The sequence below is a fragment of the Rutilus rutilus genome (genome assembly GCF_951802725.1).
Source record: "Rutilus rutilus genome assembly, chromosome: 4".
Taxonomy (NCBI): domain Eukaryota; kingdom Metazoa; phylum Chordata; class Actinopteri; order Cypriniformes; family Leuciscidae; genus Rutilus; species Rutilus rutilus.
The window spans coordinates 10,538,819-10,559,568 of record NC_140212.1 but is presented as its reverse complement, the minus strand read 5'-3'; the positions used below and the strand labels follow the sequence as shown (position 1 = coordinate 10,559,568).

The following is a 20,750-nucleotide window of genomic DNA, read 5'->3' as shown; positions in this document are numbered from 1 at the left end:
AATCTCCACTGCCACAGACCCTTCATTTCTGGATCATGTCTGCATTAGAGAGTGGGGATTGAAAACCAAGTGAGAGGAGTTCCATTTGGTCTCAGTTTTAGAAGTCACATGATTTGCCAGCCATACTACTGGATCACCCCCCCTCACGCGTTCTGTTCAGAAAGACTGGGATGGAGAAATCCACTTAAAATTCCAGGGTGGCTGGTTCTTGAAGGATGGGGGCACTCAGAAATTCTTGCGTGATGACAGCGAGGCTTTGATGTCGGTGTTTTTGTCTCTGGAGAAGCAGGGCAGGGCTGTCTTGAGACAAGAGCGAAAGATCCTATTCTCTAGAGACCCTGATTCACTTTACAGCTCAGACTATACACACAATCATATAGGCTGAGAGTTTTAAAGCACCCTATCCATGTAAATGTGATTGCATTTCAAAGTCTTAGTGAAGTGATTTATTTAGTTAAGAGACTTATAACTGCACTTTATCCCACGCATCTGGAAGATGCTCTGCTAATTCGTTTTCCTATACTTTTTTTTTTTTTAATTCCCGTTTAATTTTCCTTGCCTTTATTTATAGCATTTCACCGTATTATAAGAAGGTAGCACAGCATGTTTCTCTCTGATGTTTCTTGGCAGGTTTAGTTTGATGGAGTGGGTGGTTTGGCATTCTCTCTAAAGGATTCAGAGGTGTTTTCATTTAGCCTTTTTTTTTGTGCCTTTTCACGCTGTTTGCTGTTTACTGTTAACAAAAGTCCTGCCACACACGTTTATAGACAACCCCCTTTATACGATTTTAAAGAACAGATTTATCAAAGTTTTAAAAAATGTGAAAACATTTTATGGGTGTGCAGTTTGAAAGAAACAAAAAGTCTGTCTCGCAATTAACCCACAATTCCGTGCATCATGGCATGGGTTCCCATAGAAAACCTTGATTTATCAAGGACAATATTGATTTCCAAGCTTAGGAAGTCATGCAAAGTCTTAAAAAGTCATGGAAAATCATAGCAATGACTGTAGGAAATACTTTTGCATACTATTTTAAAAATAAAAGTTCTTTATAGGCATCAGTGGTTCCATGAAGAAAATTTAACATCAATGGAACCTTCGCATTGCACAAAAGGGAAAAGTGGAAAAGGGTTCTTCAGATTATAAAAACAAATATCTTCATTTTTTACCCTGTTTACACCTGGTATTAAGTAGCAAAAAAACGCATCTTAATACCAGGTGTAAACAAGGCCTGGTTTTTTTAAGAACTGTTCACTGAAAGGTTCTTTGGGGAACCAAAATTGTTTCTTCAATGGCAAAAGTCCCTTATTTCAGTGTATTAATTAAAATCGTTTCAATCTAATAAGTCAAAGACCTCGAAAACCTAGAAATGTAATGCAATTGATTGAACCCTGATAGATACATGTATGTGTTTTGGCCTTAAATCTTAGTTTACCTTTCATTATAAAGCCTAAATGTTTGAATCAATATCCAAGGTTCATAAAGTCATTCCTAACACTTGAATGACACCTTGTCAGGAAACTTTGAAGAATGAGGAGTAAGTGCACACATGTGCTTGGCAAGACATTAGGATTCAGTATAAATGTTTAGCTATCTGTATACTCGGAAGTCTTTGCGTTATAGCCCAGAGTGTCTGTAACAATGGCACTCGCTTTAAGAGTCAGTGCCCATCCCCAGTATCCGTGCTGCAGTGTTCTCGACCTCTACCTGTAAGCCTACTGTATTTTCCGGCGGGGTGATTATGTATGGGGGGCAGAGCAGATCTAATAAGCTCTTGGCTCAGACAGCCCATTCTCCTGCTCGCCCTTTGATGTCCTGCTTTCATTGCTTCTCTTTTGCTGGGACAATGACGAGAACCTTTCGCCACAGTGGGCATAATGCGCTTGTTGCTTTTGTTGGTTCTGTCTTTCTCCTCCACACCACAGGGGAATTTTCCTGACTGGCACAAACATACTCATACTACCCCACTAGACTGACTTCTCTCGCTTCTCTCTTCTTCACCAGCAGGGCCTTCACATTCGCAAAGTGCCTTCAGTTAAGCTCTCTGGTGTCAATTTCAAGCATGTGAGTCAGGTTTGCTTAAGGGTGTGTTATACCTTTTTTTTTCTTTTCATAGGAGCTGAGTTGCCCATCACAGTTCGATACAGGCATCAGGACCACCGTCTCCTTGCAGCAGATTTTCATTTGTGTGAATTTCTGGCGCTGTTTTGACTCCTTTACACATTTTATAAACTATTGCGTGTTCTCAGCTGGTCAAAATGCCATTATACGTACGCACATATTACATGGGCATTTTGCCCAACACAGCCTTGTTTTTGATGTTTTTTTGTATCTTTAGTCTTAAAAATGACAGTGTGAACGCTAAGCGAACCAGGACTAAATGTTTTATTATTTTCTTAGAAACGATGTGTGGACTTCTCTTTTCTCATAGAATTATTATTACTTTACGCTTTTTAGTTAAGGCCTTTTCACACCAAGAACGATAACCTTATTACCATCCTCACCAACAACAGGCGATAACATTCGTAATTAGAATGATTATTACTTTATACAACTTTGTACTTTATAGTTAAGGCCCATCAAACCAAGAATGCTAACTAGTGTCCACACCAATTAAACGTACAGTATGTAATTTTTTCGCCGCTAGGGGTCGCTAACCTCTTTACAATAACAAAGGCGTAGTTTGATGACGCAACATTTGCTAAGAATTATGGATCTTGTCGTCAACGTCAAGCCGACCGATCTAATAATGTTTATGGATGAGTGAATACATCGATGCTTTTATCATGACTGTGATATGAAGCAGTTCGGGATTGCTTAGAGACAGCTATCAGCTCCACACGCGACGCGAGTCCCGCGGATATAAAAGGAATATGGACATTTCATTCTACCGAACTACACGCAAGTGCAGAATTACAACTCACAGGTCAGTTTATTAGACAAATTAAACTTGTGAGGTAACGCAGCGCTGTTTCACTTGGTTTAACATTACACTATCACACTAAACTGCATTTGAATGTGTTGAAATGTATGTGTTAGTTTGTCTGTATGAGACTAGCAGTGAGCTAGATCAACATTAGAATAACATACAGATCATATTCTAACATTTTATCATTGTTGAACTGTATAACATTGATTAGTTTTATGTAAATGTGCTCACCTGTTTAATAAAGTACATGTAGGAGCGGTCGATGTCTCGGACGTGGAGCTCTCGTTTATATACTGTCACCGCGCTGATATAGATTCTCGTTTTAGTTCTCCTTTTTTATCCAAAGTCTGCTTGTCATGGTTCATAATGTTTGAACGAAACAACAACAGCTTGCAAATAGACATTGCGAACTACACAGTTGTCCACGTCTGTCGTCTTGGTTACTATCAGAGGGCTCTGGTTGCTATGGCAGTACGAGCGGAAACCAGGGACAACGCGGATATGACGCCATTGACGGCGACAAAACGGAAATAAAGAAACGGGACGTGTCTTCGAATTAAATTACAAATTTCTCCTGGTTTGAAAGTTGTTGGAAACAGTCGGGATAATGTAAGTACACAACTAAAAAAAATATATAACATAGATATAGTGATTTTTGCTATTTTTAAAGCAAAAAAGTTACATATTGTGCCTTTAAAGGATGATAACTTTGTTTATGATAAGCAGACGCTGGACTTTTGTCATCTGCCACTTTAAATGCTCATCCTCTTTAAAGTCGGGTGGATTCTGATTGGATGAAAAAAAAAAAACGTTCTGAAAAGTAAGAGGAGAGAAAAGTCAAAATACATTTTTGTGGTTACCAACATTATGCCAAGTGCTTAACAATTGAATCTGGAATATTCATGTAAGTACGTCCTGTGAGTATCTTATTTTTGCCCTTCGTTCCGTCCTATAATCAGAAGGTGAATCTATGATTCTCAGAAGAGCCATTATATGAAGTGTAATGGAGAGAACATTTCAATTTAATTCTCAACAGACCGAATCTTTCTGATGTTTCCCTGCTTCGGCGCCCAGAGGCAGATACAAATGGAACATACCTGTTCCTGCACCTGCTTAACGCAAGTTACCAGATGTTTGGAAAATTCACAGGCACGAAATGACTCAGTGGTTTCCATGGTTACCGCCATTTCATTTGCCTGCTACATTTTTAACATTCCACAAAGTGTTTTTGTTATTGTTGTATTTCCTCCATGAAAGGTGACCTGACAGGGCAACTTCGCGTGGCTCCCATGGGCTCCGCAGGGCAATCATGGTGGGCCGAGCTGCTATGTGATGTGGAACAGTACAAATAATCAGCCGGCCAGCTGTTTATTTTCACCTGTCCTCTCTGGCCACCACACCAGCTTCCTCTGGACCGCGGCGGGAAGCACGGCTGATCGAGCGGCGCCCCCCCATAGAGGTTAATTGGTGTAATGTGTGAATGATCCTACTAGTCTGCATGTGTGTGTATGCTCGCATGCAGATTGCCATCATTCTTCTTTACCAAGACCTTTTCAACCTTGAAAACCAAAGATTGCTTTTTGAGTGATTGGCTCAAAGGATGAGTGCTCTTCCAGGTGGCTGTTGCACAAGGCTTCATGTATTTTGGTAAGTAGACATCAACATTCCAGTTGCATGATGTTACTTTTACCGAAACCAACATCTGACAAATCATCTCATGATGGTGGAGGTGGTAAACATCTGCACCCATTCTATCAGCTTTGCTTTTTTTCCACTATACTTGAGACAGGGAATATGTGAATACTTTTGGTAAGAAAGCATCATTTATTCTGCACAGGAGAGCAACATGCTACTTATTCACCTGCCAGCGCACACAAAGTTAGACCCACCACAGTGCAGTCCCTCCGCAATCGCACAGAAGCCGCAAGACTGGCCCGTAAAACTCGCTTTATTTTACAATCCTCCCTTATAGAAACCCTGTGGAACAAATGACGGAATAACATTTAAGCAGGTTAATCTAAGAGTCGTGTTCCAGCGCTGTGCCATACAGGGATCATTAAATAGATCAAAAGACAGTGAAAACATTTACAATGCCTCAAATAAATGATTAAACATAAATTGAACTTCTCTTCATCAAAGAATAAAAAAAAAGTATAAGTTTCCACAAAAATAGTAAGCTGCACAGCTGTTTACAACATTGGTAATGTTTCTTGAGCACCAAATCAGCATTAGAATGATTTCTGAAGGATCGTGTGACACTGAAGACTATTCAACAGGAATAAATTACATTTTTAAAATATGAAATATGTCACAATACAGTTTTGATTAAATAAATGCAGCCTTGGTGAGTGTGAGAAACTTCTTTAAAAAACAAACAAATTCTTAAATGTTAGTGTGTATATATAATTTACTTTCTGAGCTTTGGCCCTTTCCTATAAATTGTGACTTTGTCTGTAGTTTGCATTCATATTTTGAAGCCTTGAAGAAAAAAAAAAAGTGAATTTTGTTCTTTACCCTGTCATTCTGCTTTCAAGCTTCAAAAACAACTCAAAAGCATCATAAGAGCACTATCACTCCATACAACTTGTGCTATATTTCAACAAAAGTTGTTACTCACCAATAATAACCTCCAGGGAGCTGTTAACTTCACAGCCATTGAGTTGAACAGAAGTACTGAACTGGATTATCCAATTCAAAGATCGGATTCAAATGAATGAATTTGTTCTTATGAGCACACAAAGAGAGGCAAGAACAGATTTTCAGTGAGTTGCATGGACAGTTTTTATGTTGCTTTTGTCTATTTTTGTGGAGCTTGACGGACTTCGTCCAAGACCCTTCCATAGACATAAGTTAGTCGTACAGGTTTGGAATGACATGAGGGTGATTAAATGATTACAGAACTATTATTTTAAGAGTTAAGACAATTCATCTTCACAGGCTCCAAGAAAACATGTTTTATTTGTGTAATGCAGTCACATGAAAAATGAAGTTTTTTTTGGCTTAATGTTTATGACATCACAAGCAGCTTATGTGCATTGTTATACATAAGTATGAAAACTCTAAGCATACACTTAAAGACTGTCTACCCATATCTAAATATATATTTTTATATTTCAATTTTACATAGAACGAATAGCATACATATTACTTATACAAGTACTTGTTGGAGAAGCTACTACACAAGTGTGATTTGCATGAAAAAGAATGTTAGTGACAATAATGGCGACAATACGTTTACAAAATGAGCAGGTCAAATGTGACGAACCTCGAGCACAGGCCAAACACAGCAATTACCATCCTAAGAAAAGCTGGATCCACACCCGGAAGTTCTCGGATCGTAACGTACTCTCCTCAAAGTGATTCAGCGCCACATCTGAAGCTAAACCGCAGGGCTACGCACAAACATCAGACGCTCACCACAACCATGTGATTCACTCCCCTCTCGGTTGACGCAGGGCAGAAGCTCGATGAAGGGTGACTGTGGGAGATATTATATCAAAGGCGCTAGTGTGGTAAAATAAGACACTGTTACAGTCCTGCAAAAACAAGTCTCGCTCTGAGAAAGCAGCAGTCCAGCTTGGGAGTGTCCCGATGTGGATCGGAAGAGGATGATGAAAGCTTTGTTCTGGGGAAGGCGACGTTGAAAATGGAGGGGCCGTTGGCCCAAAATTTGAGGCTTAAACCACGTAGTTGGTCTCAGAGGGCTGACTGGATTCGGGTGCTTCCTTTGTGTCCTTCGTTGCCACAGGCTGTGACTTGTGCTTGGAACCAGTGGCCCGCTGGCTGTTGGAGACTCCTCCACGAAATCCTGGAAGAAGAGAGCAAGCAGTTCAGTAGTGCGTTGAATCGTGCAGAACAGCATTTATGACTAAGAATCAAAACATTTTTGAGTTTTAGTTCAAATTGTGCATTGGTATATTTGCTATGAAACCGTACTTGACCCTTGTTGGGAAAATAAGAAAAAATAGGTGGTTAAAAATTGCTTTACTAATGGTTAAATGGCATTATAAACTAAATTCAAGAGGATTACACAAACACAAACATTACTGTTGCAGTACCATGGTCAATATAAATAATAAAATATTAAAATAATTAATGAAAATAAGACATTTTCCCCTGGTTTCACAGACGAGGCTTAAGCTTAGAGCTAGACCAAAATGTAGGTTTAAGCTGTTTTAACTGAAAGCAACTTGCACTGACATATCTTAAAATAGGTCAGTGCCATTGTTTAATATCAAGATCCACACCAGTAATGTTTTTAAGGTTCTTAAATGCCCTAATTGAACTAAGGCCCAATCCTGGCTTAATCTTAGCCTTGTCTGTGAAACCGGGCCTTTGACTATACTACAAAAATGAGTAGTTTGCCAGGGTTTTAGTTCGCATGGTGCAAACTGTGGTATGATATAAAACTGGCCCCTGGTACTACTCACTGGAAAAATAGTTTATTTTGCCAAACCAGTGGTTAAATCGTACTATAAACTAAATGCATAAGGGTAAGACAAAACATTTTGTGGTACCATGTTTAATATTAAATATTAAAATAATTAATAAATAATTTTTTTAATACAGATCATTACTTCTGCATGGCACCAAGAAGATTATGATTTTTAAATGCATTTTGTTTTCTTCAATTTGTCTTTTCAATTAAGTTTTTTGTACACAAAGGCTTTTTAATTTTAGGGCTGCAAAAGTTAATTAACAGGTATAATTTAAAGATGTTTAAATCTAGTGCCATTACCGTCTAGTGGCAATTTCATGTTTAATGCAAAGGTTGTATAAAGTTGTATAGTATACCATTTTTTTTATGGGTCATTCAAAAAAATTCAGTTAACAAAGCTGGTTTCATTTTAGTTTGTGTAAACGATGATTGCATTGCACTCCACGGTACCACCAAGAATATAATTTGTACATGACCAGAAAACTATGGTATTTGTATGGTAATATATCTAAATATCCATTGTAATACCCTGACATTACAGCGGATTTCTTGCTCTAATCCATTTCCAGGTGGCAATTAGTAACTTGGCCTTGGGAAAAGGGATGTGGGATGTTGTCTTACTCTTATTGCAGTGACGTCCATGCCAGCCGTCCCTGCACTGGCACCTGTTGGGCTCCACACAGGTCCCGTGTACTCCACAGCTGGGCTCGCAGACAGCTGCACACACGTATACACATACACTTTCAGCCATACACAGAGACGCAGTGTTTAGTCTTAGAAATGTATCATGTGCCGTTCAGCGAGCCTGCAGCCCAAGTGGAAATTTTTAAGGTGCAATCAAGCACCGGCGGTTCATTTTTACAGTGCGTGTTTTGTGCGTGAGCAAAGCGCATAGAGCAATGCTGCAGTGGAACATGTGCTTTTGATCAAACATGTCCACAGTTCTTCTGCCAAGTTGAGATAATCTCACCTTTGGAGCACAGATCGCCATGGTAGCCTTTGCTGCACTTGCATTTGTTCCTCCCTGTGCATTTGCCTCCATTTCTGCAGGGCTGACGACATTTACCTGCAGACAACAACATCGCAAACTGCATTATCGCAATCCCAAAATGCAAAAACAACATAGAACAACAACAAAAGGGAGTGTTGTTTACAATTATGCATGGAAATATCTGTTATTCATATTATGCTGAGATCATCTTGACAAAGAACTCTTCTTTTTAATTTATAACATAATATAAATTGTTATATAAATATATAAATGGGGGGGGGGGGCTTCCATTAAAATATATTTTTTAATTTATTTAAATATTATATATTTAACATTTATATAAAATTTACATTTTTGAGACAGGAAGATGTTAAATATACTTCATGTCAGTGTGAACAAACTGGATAAATTTCCATTTATATTTTTAACAAAAAAAATTGGGGTTTTACAAGCTTTATTTTATTTTACTATTTTAGCCATTGGGGTTTTATGTAACTATAAACAGGCTGCAGTAATTGATCTTGCTTTAAGGATGTTTAGATATTTGTCACTGGAAAATGAGACAAAAATATTGCGAACATGTAAAAACACCCAGCAGAGGATGTGTGGAAAAGTATAGTAAAGTGATTGAGAAATAAAACAACAGGCGGACAGACCCTTTCCAAATGCTAACGGATCCTCTTACACCTGCATATTTGATCAAGATTGACTGAATTTCAGCAGAGGCTTTGTTCCTTGACAAATCAACGAAATCCATACCCATGAAACTAGGTCTTTACATAACATGACCTCAGTGGGACTCCGGGCGTTTATGTCACAGAACGTTTTGCCAGAGAACATGATACTGCAATGGATCAGACAGTAACAAATGGCTAAATGCTATTAAAAAGTTAGGGAAATGTTACTTCAATATTTTCTCTTCCCTCTCTTTACAGACCAAACACCACTGAATACTGCAATACTTCCTGCCTTTGAACAGGAAAGGATGATATTTGGGGTCAAAGTAGAGTTGTTTAAACACCAACGAACTAGACTACAGACCTTTGAAGCGAAGCAAGTGTGTATATACAGTATTTCTGTGTCAGAGAAAAGGGCCTGAGATAAAACGCCACACTGCTTGAGTGCATGTGAGCTCATGAGGTTGTTATTAGTGATTAGGGTGACAACACAACTGCATTACATCCTGTGTTTGCCCAAGTAGGTGCCGGCCCATTTAACACTAATGTGAGAACACACTTCACTTAGGAAGTTTACTTGGAGACCTGCTCTGAGGGCAATTTCTGGAAGCGAGCCTATTACATCCAAAGAAAAACAACACAGCTTTCCCTTTGAAAGATGATGATAAAAATGTAACTGCCAGTTAACACTCAACATTATAAATCAATAGAGCCGTTTAGTTAGAAGTCCAAATACTCAGAAGAGAATTCAGGAATTTCTAATGTTTTTTGAATGGTACTTTTTTATGAGCAAATCAAAATCAGTAGTTTTCTCTTTGAATATATTTTAAAATGTAATTTATTCCTGTGATGAAACTGCATTTTCAGCATCTATATTCCAGTCTTCAGTGTCACATTATCGATCTACTGCTCAAGAATATTTCTTATTATTATCAATGTTGAAAACATTTGTGCTGCTCGATATTTTTGTGGAAACCATGACATGTTTTGCAGTCTTTTTTGATTAATATAAAGTAAAAATTTAGAAATGGAAATCTTTTGTAACATTATTAATGTATTTACTTTCACTTTTGATTAGTTTAATGCATTCTTGCTGAATAAAAACATTAATTTTTTTTTTTTAAATCATACTGACCCGAAACCTTACAATGGTACCATGATTCATCAAGCACATAAAACCACACCCTTTAGTAGTTGCAGTCCTTATTTAACAACTTTTTCCCTCCTCTAAAAGCCCATATGAAAATCCTTAGGTTTGGCCAACAAGTTGGCATTTGTTTGTTTTTGTTTGGATCATTTTTAATGTGTGCTGTTACTGTGGTCTGACTGCAGTTTGTTCCTTTCACAGAGCTGATGAAGATGCGTGTATCTGAACTCACTGAGCTCACAGCGGCTCCCCTCGAAGCCCACGGCACAGATGCATTTGCCAGGATGGAAACACGTCCCTCCATTCAAACAGGTGGTGCTGCAGTTAGCTGTTAATGCAGAGAAAACAAGGCAATGAACACGTCACAAACTACAAAGAGAAATAACACACAAACAATTTGTGCTTTTATTTATTTATCTAACGGTTTGGTAGATCATGTTTCATGGTTTTGGCATCTGTTCTAAATCCTTTAAGAACAGCGGTAAAATAAAAATTAAACAACATGTAGAGACTGTGATCAGAATTTCTTGCTTTACAAAAATAAATCTAGACATAATTGGTGGAGGGTTCCAGAGGATCTCTGATAATGTGCTGCAGTACTAAGCTACGTTTACACGTGGCCGGCGATTTTCATAAACGGACATTTCACCCTCTCCGTTTTCAAAAATAACATCGTGCACACCTATCAGTTTTCAGAAAAGTGTTCGTTTACAGTACACAAACCCGTGTATATATGCCGTCAAGAGCACGCCAAACCTGTAGGTGGCAGTGTAACGTGAAGCCCACGTTAGCCAATCAGAATCCCGAAAACAGCAACAACAGCAACGAATCACTTCTTCTTTCTGGTCGCACTTGACGCAGGTGCAAGTTCTGTCGCATACTGTGACGTCGGCTGCCTAAAACTCAGTTTTTCTCTGTTTACATGCAAACAAAGTTTTCCAAAATCTCTACTCTGGCCGGAGTTTTTAGAAAGAATCATTTTCAGAGGCGAATTCTCCGTTTGCGTGTAAACGAAGGGCACAAACGAAAGGAAATGTCTCCGTTTTTCAAAATAACCATGTACGTCCCAAACAGCAACATAGTGTCGGCCCAGATCCGGCCCACATCTGGACCGTGTGAAATCCACATGAACCAGATTTGGGCCGGATCTGGGCTGATATGTTGCTGTCTGGGGTGTAAACGGGGCCTAAGATATGCTGCTGTTGCATGAATAGACGTACATAAATCCCCCGACTAAGCAGGAACAAGACTAATGACACAATACAAGCAAACACACACATGCATTTGTGTAAAACATGCTGCTGCATTAATAGACATTCAGAAATCCTCACAGAGACAACAGAAAGACAATAGGACACTACAGTCCCCCCAACAGAGATCTATCTCTAAGACATGTACTGCTGCCGCTCCAAAGATGAGAACTGCATGTTTGCCAACTCTGTATGCCTGGACTTGCTTTGCCGAACGGCTTAACGCTAATGGACTATGCTTTGTGTGCCTGGACCTGTTTTGCCGAATTACTTAAATTCTAGTGGCTTGACTTAAATCTGGGCTAGTGAAGTCCTGAATAATTTACTAGTGACTTTTGCAATGTGTACCTCGGTGCCATATCCTCAGGTTTGTTTAACTATTGGCCTAAACTAGCTTGTTTTTTCCTTAACCAATATGGCTCAAAATTACCTAATGAGAACGAGCACTATGTGTGACCTTAACAAATGATAAACACCTGAGCAAGCATGCGTGCTACATTGTTATCTATATATATTGCGGTGTTCGAACAGCCCATCTAAATGTATAGTCATGCAACAAACAGCAAAACCACAGGGTAACATGCAATCCTGTACATAGTATTTTTATGGAAAAAAACTAATTTAGCATAAAACATGGTCTCACGCAAGCTATGCTTGGCTGTAACCTCAAAGCAAGGTTTTCTTCCTGCTGCCGTTATTGACTCAGAATACATGTTCTCACGCTAGCTTTGCTTATATGCTTAATTATTCACTCCCTGCATCCAACACAACTTGCAAAACATCAAACATGATTTTGAACAGGTGTGTTGCTTTATTTATGAACTGATAAATGCAGATCACGGAACATTGTTTAGTGATCTGGAATAATAAAAGACCATTCACTTTAAAGAAGTTGAATTACTAGGAACACTGATAGACTAGCAAACAGTGAACCAAACCATTTAACTGTTGAACAAGCAATCTCATTAGCTGCAGCAGTTGCCAATCAGCTTATGCCATGCGGTAATGATGTAATTGCTTGCAGATTGCATGTAAAGGACCTATCAGCCTGTGCCCTCCAGAGTTTCATTACTGAACGAGATATTTATTGCCTCCCAAAAGAAAGAATCGATTCTGAACTGCCTGAAACGAATTGTCAGTAATTACAGTCTTACTTCCTGCACAAACTTATGTAGGTTTTTAACTAATTTGCATAATGCCAGTCTATGGTCTTCATTGTCTGCCTGTAAACAACCTCTCCATTGACTCGCCCTCAAACACTGTAGTTGTTTTTTGTGCTGCAAAAGCAAATACCCTTTCAGATATTATGAGAAATAAGGTGATGCTGCTATGTATATTATGACAAAACCTAAGTGTTTTTGACCTTGGATGCAAGAAAAAGTGTTGTATCAGACCTCCAAAACAAAATTAGGAGCCTTTAAAATAGCATAATCGGGGCACTTTAATATTACAATGAAAGGTGGCATAAGATAGCACAATAGCAGCATGATGGATAGACAGTAACAGGAAGGAAACCAACCTCTCTCACAGCTGGGTCCAAAGTAGCCCGGAGGACATATACACACACCTGGGCTCATACACAGGCCACCGTTCACACATCTAGGGGAGCACAGGGCTAAAAAATGAGGAAAAGAGGATTTTGTTTGTTATATCTAATACGCCTTAAAATATGCTTATGATTATTAGCTCAGCCCAAATGATGCAAATTATCTTAATGCAAAATGTAACTTGATATTTCACAGAGCTTCCAGGCTGAAACATGTATGTGGTCAATACATTAACGTTTTATTTTGAAATGAAAAATGACCAAGTTAAAATTCTTGGGCTGCAGGTTTTCTCGATATGAAAAGCACAAAACTTTGTGGTTTTGGCAGCGATGCAGACGAAAACAAATCAGCCAAAAGCTGTTAGATGAAAGGTGTTTTGTGGAAGCGGTTTATGTACAAACACAGCAGAGCTGCATTGAGGATATTGAACGCATATTCAGCATCTAATGGAAGCCTTTTTTGGTAAACCGCTCTTTAAAGTTGTAAATAGATGAAAAACACATGTTTGTGCCTCCCAACCTGCTGGGTAATTCTTTTTTTTTTTTCATTCTTTTTTTTTTCAGAAACCTTCTAGAATACATGCATGCTCCATTCTTTCATATAAACTAGTACATAGCGGTCTTAACCGCACTTTGTAATTTGCACAAGGCATTTTGGGAAGTGATGCCCTGAGGTTGAGTTTAATCATCATCATAATAAACTATATGCACTCGTTTGTTTCCAAAGGAAGCTTGTCTTTCCGAAAAAAGAGTCGTGTAGAATACACTTCTAGAATACACATTTATGTGTAATGGCATTGTCAGTGGACACTTAATGACAAGGTTCTCCATGCTCACATCTGTTGTTGATGGATTTGTTTTGTTGCAGGTAGACGATGAGAGATCCAGTAAGACCAAAACTATTAATCAAAACTCATACTTTTATTAAATATAAATAATTAGTTTTTATTTGTTTCATGTAGCAAACTACACTATCAGTAACCTGCCTACTGACTTTAATTTGATGGTGGGTCTATATAAATATGGTTACCTTTCTCACAGTGCACCCCATAAAACCCATCCTGACACTCGCAGACCTGCCTTTCATTGCAGTAGCCTCCATTGCGACAACCACCAGGGCACTTTGCTTCAGAAAGAGGAGAGAAGACATAAATGGTGAGAACATTTCCTTTCTTATTTTTTTAATCTTCACCAAACTCTCCATAACTTACTCCCTTCCTACGCCACTTCAAGGACATCAGATTCCGGGAGAAGTTGAAAGGCCAGTGAATTCAATAACAGTACTGACACCAGCATATAAAAGGAGGGAAATAGCTTTGAGGTGAAACCACAATGTCAACAACTCTGTCAAACACAATGTGGCCCCATATGCTGTTGCAGAAATGTTTGATTGTAATTCACAACCATCTTTAAAGACTATGTAGTTTCGTGTACTTTACATTCTGTCATCATTTACTCTTTCTCATGCGTTTTGAAACGCATATGACTTTCTTTTCTCTGTGAAAAAAACAAATGAGAAGTTTAGCAGAATGCCCAAGCTGCTCTTTTCCTAACAATGAAAGTGAATGGGGACTGAAGCTGTCAAGATGGATTTTCAGTGAATAACATCATACATTTGGGTCGGTTCTTCATACAAAGATTTAAAAAGACTGTGCAAAGTTCATCAGTTATATAATGAGTTCAATTCAGCTTTGAAGCATCATCCAACTCAGTTCAGTTCTCATCCAATAGTGTCAGTGCATTCAAGCTAATAATATTGCAGAATATTAAGTGTTCCCATTGGTCTACCCCCCATTAGTCTTAGTCTGCATTCATTTTCATCATATGGAAAAGAGCAGCTTGGATATTCTGCTAAACATCTCCTTTTGTGTTCCACATGGGTGGAAAAGTCAAGTTTGGAATTAAATATTAATTACTGGTTCAAATAACCATTTTAAGGTTCGTTCAATGCAACATCCGTGCAGATATGTTTATTAAACTAAAAGTCCAATATTGTTAATAACGGTCCTCGAAAAGAGGATAAACTTGAAAGTGTTAAGCTATATCAACTTCGTCCATGTCATTTTGTCCTGTGGCTGAAATTCAAGCAGCCAGACTTTTAAAAAAACAACTTGTGAGTACTAGTCATTAAGGCACCCTCAGCTGTCACTAGGAAACACTTCGCTTCCTCCCTGCGGGGTGGCTTCAGACAGATGGACCATTTGATCTGTGAAGTCTACACGCCGAATGGAGAGGGGTGGAGAAGGGTGTGTAGGGGAATGCAACACCGTGAGGTTAGTGTGTGTGAGAAGGGAGGGGGGATCAGAGAAAAACATAACACGCTCATTCTAAAGGGCTGCAGCTGGTAGGATTCACATGACCTCATGAGCCAGCGATGGCTTTGTGGGTGAGGTTGAGAATCACCCGTACCATGATCTCTGCTTCTCTTACCAAATACACTTAAAGAAGAGACAAACCATGCTCAAAATCATAAATAACATTTCAATGGCCAATTGAAAAATTAATATGCCAAAATGTATTGAAATTTATTTATTTATTTTATTTTATTATATTTATTAATACATTTATTTTATGCTAAATTTTGAATAAATTAATATAAATACCCTGCAATTGCTGTGTTATACTTAAAAGTCTGCTAAATTGGAACAAATAATTTTGTACTAAATGTACTTTAGTTATCCGGGAATGTAACTAAAGATATACTTAAGTATGTTTGATTGTGCTAAAGTGGAACTATTGCAAATATACTTTAGGTACACTTTAATTATCTTGAATTTAAAGACTGATATTATACAGAGATCATTCTATCCTTCCTAAAAGTGATATTAAAACACATTTTAGTCTTAATATTAAGAAATGTGCATTGTGCAATAAAGAAGTACTCCAAATAAAGTTTAATTATAATATTTATATCAGTAAGTCTCAAGCGATATGTCAGTAAATATGTTAATGAGTTGGTAGTATACTTAGTATGAAATAAATGTATTTTAAACACATTTTGGTATAGGTCTTTTCATTAAGGTTGTTTCATCTAGAGCAAATGGAAACTTTCACCTAAGTTTCCAGGTTATCCTCTTGAGAAAAGAAAAACTTTACTCTCACAACTGTTCAAAAGTTAAAACTAAGGTCAGTAAGATTAATGTTTTTAATGTTCCCCGAGGCTGTAATATTGTGAAATATGATAACAATTTAAAATAACTTATCTATTTTAATATATTTTAAAACCTCCGGTCTTCAGTGTCACACGATCCTTCAGGAATCATTCTAATATGCTGATTTAGTGATCAAGATACATTTCTTATAGTTGTACTGCTAAATATTTTTATGGAAAACGTGATAAATTGTTGTTTTTTCAGAATTATTTGATTAATAGAAAGTTAAAAAAAGCAGCATTTATTTGAAATAGAAAGCTTTTGTAACATTATACATGTCTTTGCTATGTCTTTTGTTCGATTAAATTCCTTACTGAATAAAATATTAATTTCTTTTTAAAAAAAGTTAAAAAAAAGCCCCCACACTTTTGAATATCTGTGTATGTCTTCTCTAGAGTTTTAGATCTCAATAATGTCTCACATAATGTCAGAATACCAAATGTTTTACCATCTTGCCATTTCCAAAACACCACATTCATCTCACAGCTCTATACGAATACTATATGTCAACAAATGTTTCATTTACGTCTGTTTATATTCTATTTTAGGTGAAACTAAGCTGAGCTGAATGAACTTGAATACTCTTCTGAGTAATACAATTGCTTCTAGGCTTTTAACAGCAAAGTTTCAATGTCTGATCCAGAATTTACATTCCCATAAAGTAATACAATTGCTTCTAGGCTTTTAACAGCAAAGTTTCAATGTCTGATCCAGAATTTACATTCCCATAACAATCTCTTTTAACCCACTCAATCATTTTGTGCATCAACATGTAAGGTTTGAAAGCTCACCTCTCTGACACGTTTTGAAGAAGATGGCATTGTGTGGTGTCCTCAGGATGACGTTTCCTCCAGCATCCATCACCAGGATGGTCACCTCAAATGCTGCCACGCCATCCTGGTCACCTCGACATGGGAAGCCCACCTGGACCACTGAGTACACAACACCGCTTTTGATGAACTAACCTTAAGCATCCATGTACCACAACTCTCATGGGTTATAATAATCATAATTTAGGTGTGATTTTAAGAATCGAGATTATATGCACATCATCGTTATTGCACTATTCCTCCACCAGTTTATCATCAAATAATAAAATACAAATATATTAAAATAAAATACAAATATATTAAAATACTATATATATATATATATATATAATGAAAAGCACACCAGAAGCTTTGTGTGGCACTGATCCTAAGAGAGGAACGTTGACAGTAGGGTCATCCATAATGTCTTTATCCATTGAACGCAGAGTCTGAAACTCATAGAAGTACTCTGCCTGAAGTAAAAGAAAAAAGAAACAGAGGTGAACTTTGTTTTAGACTTCAAAAACATTAAAAGCGGTAGTGTAGATTTGCATAAAGAGGGGCATCTGGGACAATAGCACAAAAAAGGTTGCATGTGGTTCATGACAGGAGCACATATACATCTGTAAAGACTAAAAAGAGGGTTTCAGGGTATCCTTAAGTTTGCAAGGCAATCAATTTCCTCCACTCTCTGACTAATGACCTCAACTCTTTGAGAATTACACACTTGTGAGGACAGCCGTGATGGCGAGGCCAAACATGCGCAAAAAAAAAAAAAACTGTCCCAAAAGGAGATGAAAGCGAGGTAGACGGCTCTTTTTTTTCCCCCTTTCTTTTTTTTTTCTGGTCTCTAGATTTCGGAGTGTAAAAGCTGGGCAGCGTTTGATGGAGGCAAAAGTACACAAGCTGTGTGGAGAGCTTAGCTAATCCTACAGCTGAATGGTAATAACCAACACAGATAACTCTCGCCGCCAGCCTTTTATGCCGGAGACCTTTGTTCTAAAGCCTCAGCGGCCGTCTTTGAAGCTAACAGGGGCCAGGACAGAGTGGGCCCTCTCTTTTTCCTCCGTATCCCTCCCCTTGCTATTTTAATTTCTCCCTCTTGCTGCTCTTTCGTCAAGTCAACATGCCATTCACAGATTATGATCCCGGCGTGCAAAGATAGATCATTTGTGAAAAGAGATTCCTGTACACCCCCCCCCCCCCCCCCCCAAAAAAAATCTGTTTAGGTACATATCAAGTTGTGAATGAAGCTGTGGTGAATGCAAGAGCGTTTGTTTTTACACTTACATTTATTCATTTAGCAGGCGCTTTCATCCGAATGAGGAATACAACAAACGATTCATATTAAAGAGGCAATAAATAGCCATCATTCAGGATTGACATTTTAATAAACTGACATTTTTAATGGAAAATTGGCACATGCGCTATGTGAGCATAGTGTTATTCATGATTTTCGCTTATGACCTTTCTCACTGCTGTTGTCACCTTATTACACTATAAAAATGATTGTTGGTTTAACTTTAAAAAGTAGCTTAGGTAACCTGGCTGCCTAAAAATTTTAAGTTTATTGAAATTAAAAAAATTGAGTTAATACGATGAGGGAGATTGGTTTAATCAACAGAAACTACCAATATTATGTTATCTGAACCACATAAATGATCTAAGTTGATTTGTCAAAAGAAAAAAATGCTGTGATAAGAAATCATTAAAATATTTTTTTACAGTATAGGCAATATTCTTAGTAAAACTGCTTTGGAAAGCTTTTTAATGTGAAAAGTATGATACAAATACATTTGAATTGAATTAAAAAAATATATATATTTTAGTGGGTATAAACTTTAATAAAAATAAATGTACAATATCAATTAAAAACGTTATTATGTTGCCATCATTTTTATTTATTTTATTATGTAGGCCTAATTATGTTTTTAGTGTAATAATGTTGCTTATATTTTGCTTTCATTATTATGCCTTATAATGCTTAAAATTGTTATAAATAAAAAATAAAAAAATACATGAAAACATATAGCTGCCTTAGTTTATATTGAGTTTTAAAATCTGATCTGAAAGATTTCCTTACTGATTTTAGTCATGTAGCCTAATATATAGTTGTTATTATTATTAAACCTTGGGGGGAAAAGCTCTGCATCACTTGCCACAGTTTCTGCCAAAACCATAACGAATTACAGAGAGGATCAACAAGCAATAACAACACAACAAAGTGATTCCAAATGGAAGTTTCGTTGTGAAATAAAGCGCGGGCTCTGGCACGCGTGCTCTCAGCGTACTGATGACGACCCAGATGTTTGGCACATGCATGATGAGGCGCGTTCACGCGGCGGGCCCGCGCTTTGATCCGCGTGCCGCTTTACAACACCAACATGCAAAATACCACAAGAGTTGACCTGACCCTTTTCCTTTTAAAACATGATACATTCAGCTGACGGGCAAAACTGCATAAGATAAGATTAGCTTTCAAAGAAAATATTTTGAATTGAGATTATTATTCTTAACTCATTGACGAATTTATTTTCTACAAATTAAGTTAACTTGTTTTAAGGATGTTAGGATATTTTTTTACAGGTATGAGAATACTAATAAATATAACAGTAATAAATAGGCTATAATATATAGCCTACTAATAATAATAATAAAAATAAATATTGTAAATAAATAAATAGTTTCAAAATGGTCATTGTATTTCAAAGTTAAAACTAAAATAGCGTATTTATACGAACATGTTAATCACAAATCAATAAAATGGAAAGCTTGCACATACGAAAAACAACTTTTTTTAAAAGTATTTAACAACTTAATTCAATAATTCTGCTTATCAAATCAAATCAGTTTGTTTTGAATATATTTTAATAGGGGAAAAGACGGCATCAGGATAATGATTTGTAAGTGTAAAGCGACTGGTTAAGATCATGCCATCAAACGTTTCAGAATGAAGGTTCACACACACACACACACACACACACACACACACACACACACAGTACCTGCTCAGTGGCTTGCCAGGTGAAGTTCACGTGGTGGATATTGACAGGTATTGCTGGCATTCGCTGCTGTGCTTTTCTGAAGTCGTGTGTGAATGGGGCCATTTTGCCCTCGGAAACTATTAAAATATCCTCCTCAAAACCTGTTGAATAAAGCATTGAGCATTCACAAGCTTCCCATGAATTAAAAAAATATATATAATAATTCAGTTAAATGATTATACACTGGCTTGGTTTACAATTGGGCTCTAATAACATCCATGTGCCATTAAGAAGCCACGCAAAACACTATTACCAATTAATATTCTTGCTTGATTGGCATCAATCCACATGTACATGCTTCCTTGCTCCTGGGCAGCTTCCATTAGACCCCCTAAAAGCAGAAGAAAACACGTTTTAAGGTGCAGTTGAACAGCAGGCGTCCTGAAAGCCATCCCTTGGTTTATTTAAAGTGAATTGCCCGGCTTGTTGGCTCTCCAATCTCGTTCCAATCCCGTGCACTAAATGTGTCTCGAGCGAGTCTTACTCTTCAATTGACAGAATGATTCGCGCGGACTGTTCCGCGAGCTACTTGTACGCAGCAGGAGTTGCAATTCAAAGATCTTGCCACGAGGTGGCGTAGCGTAATACAATCCAAGGCGCCCCAATCCATAATCTTTGTGCAATGTGCATAGATACATGCTGATTAATGTTTTGAACAGCGTGATAATGAAATATTTTCTTTCATGTCATCAAAAGGCATCTCTTGTTGGTTTAACCAAATTCAGTATGGATACTTCTCTCAACATCTTTATTTGTAGTCTATTTGT

General features: G+C 37.5%; 1 protein-coding gene across 1 annotated transcript; it reads right to left on the bottom strand.

Moving 5' to 3' along the window:
* Positions 1–5,869: 5,869 nt before the first annotated feature.
* On the bottom strand, positions 5,870–20,484 carry wif1 (wnt inhibitory factor 1). The gene is made up of 10 exons (XM_084406712.1): positions 20,237–20,484; positions 19,945–20,084; positions 17,304–17,412; positions 16,922–17,062; positions 14,009–14,104; positions 12,952–13,047; positions 10,415–10,510; positions 8,338–8,433; positions 7,989–8,084; positions 5,870–6,737 (listed from the first exon to the last, which is right to left on the bottom strand). Exons 1-10 carry the CDS (start codon positions 20,373–20,375, stop codon positions 6,607–6,609), a joined length of 1,140 nt encoding a protein of 379 aa, XP_084262838.1. The 5' UTR covers positions 20,376–20,484; the 3' UTR covers positions 5,870–6,606.
* Positions 20,485–20,750: the final 266 nt, after the last annotated feature.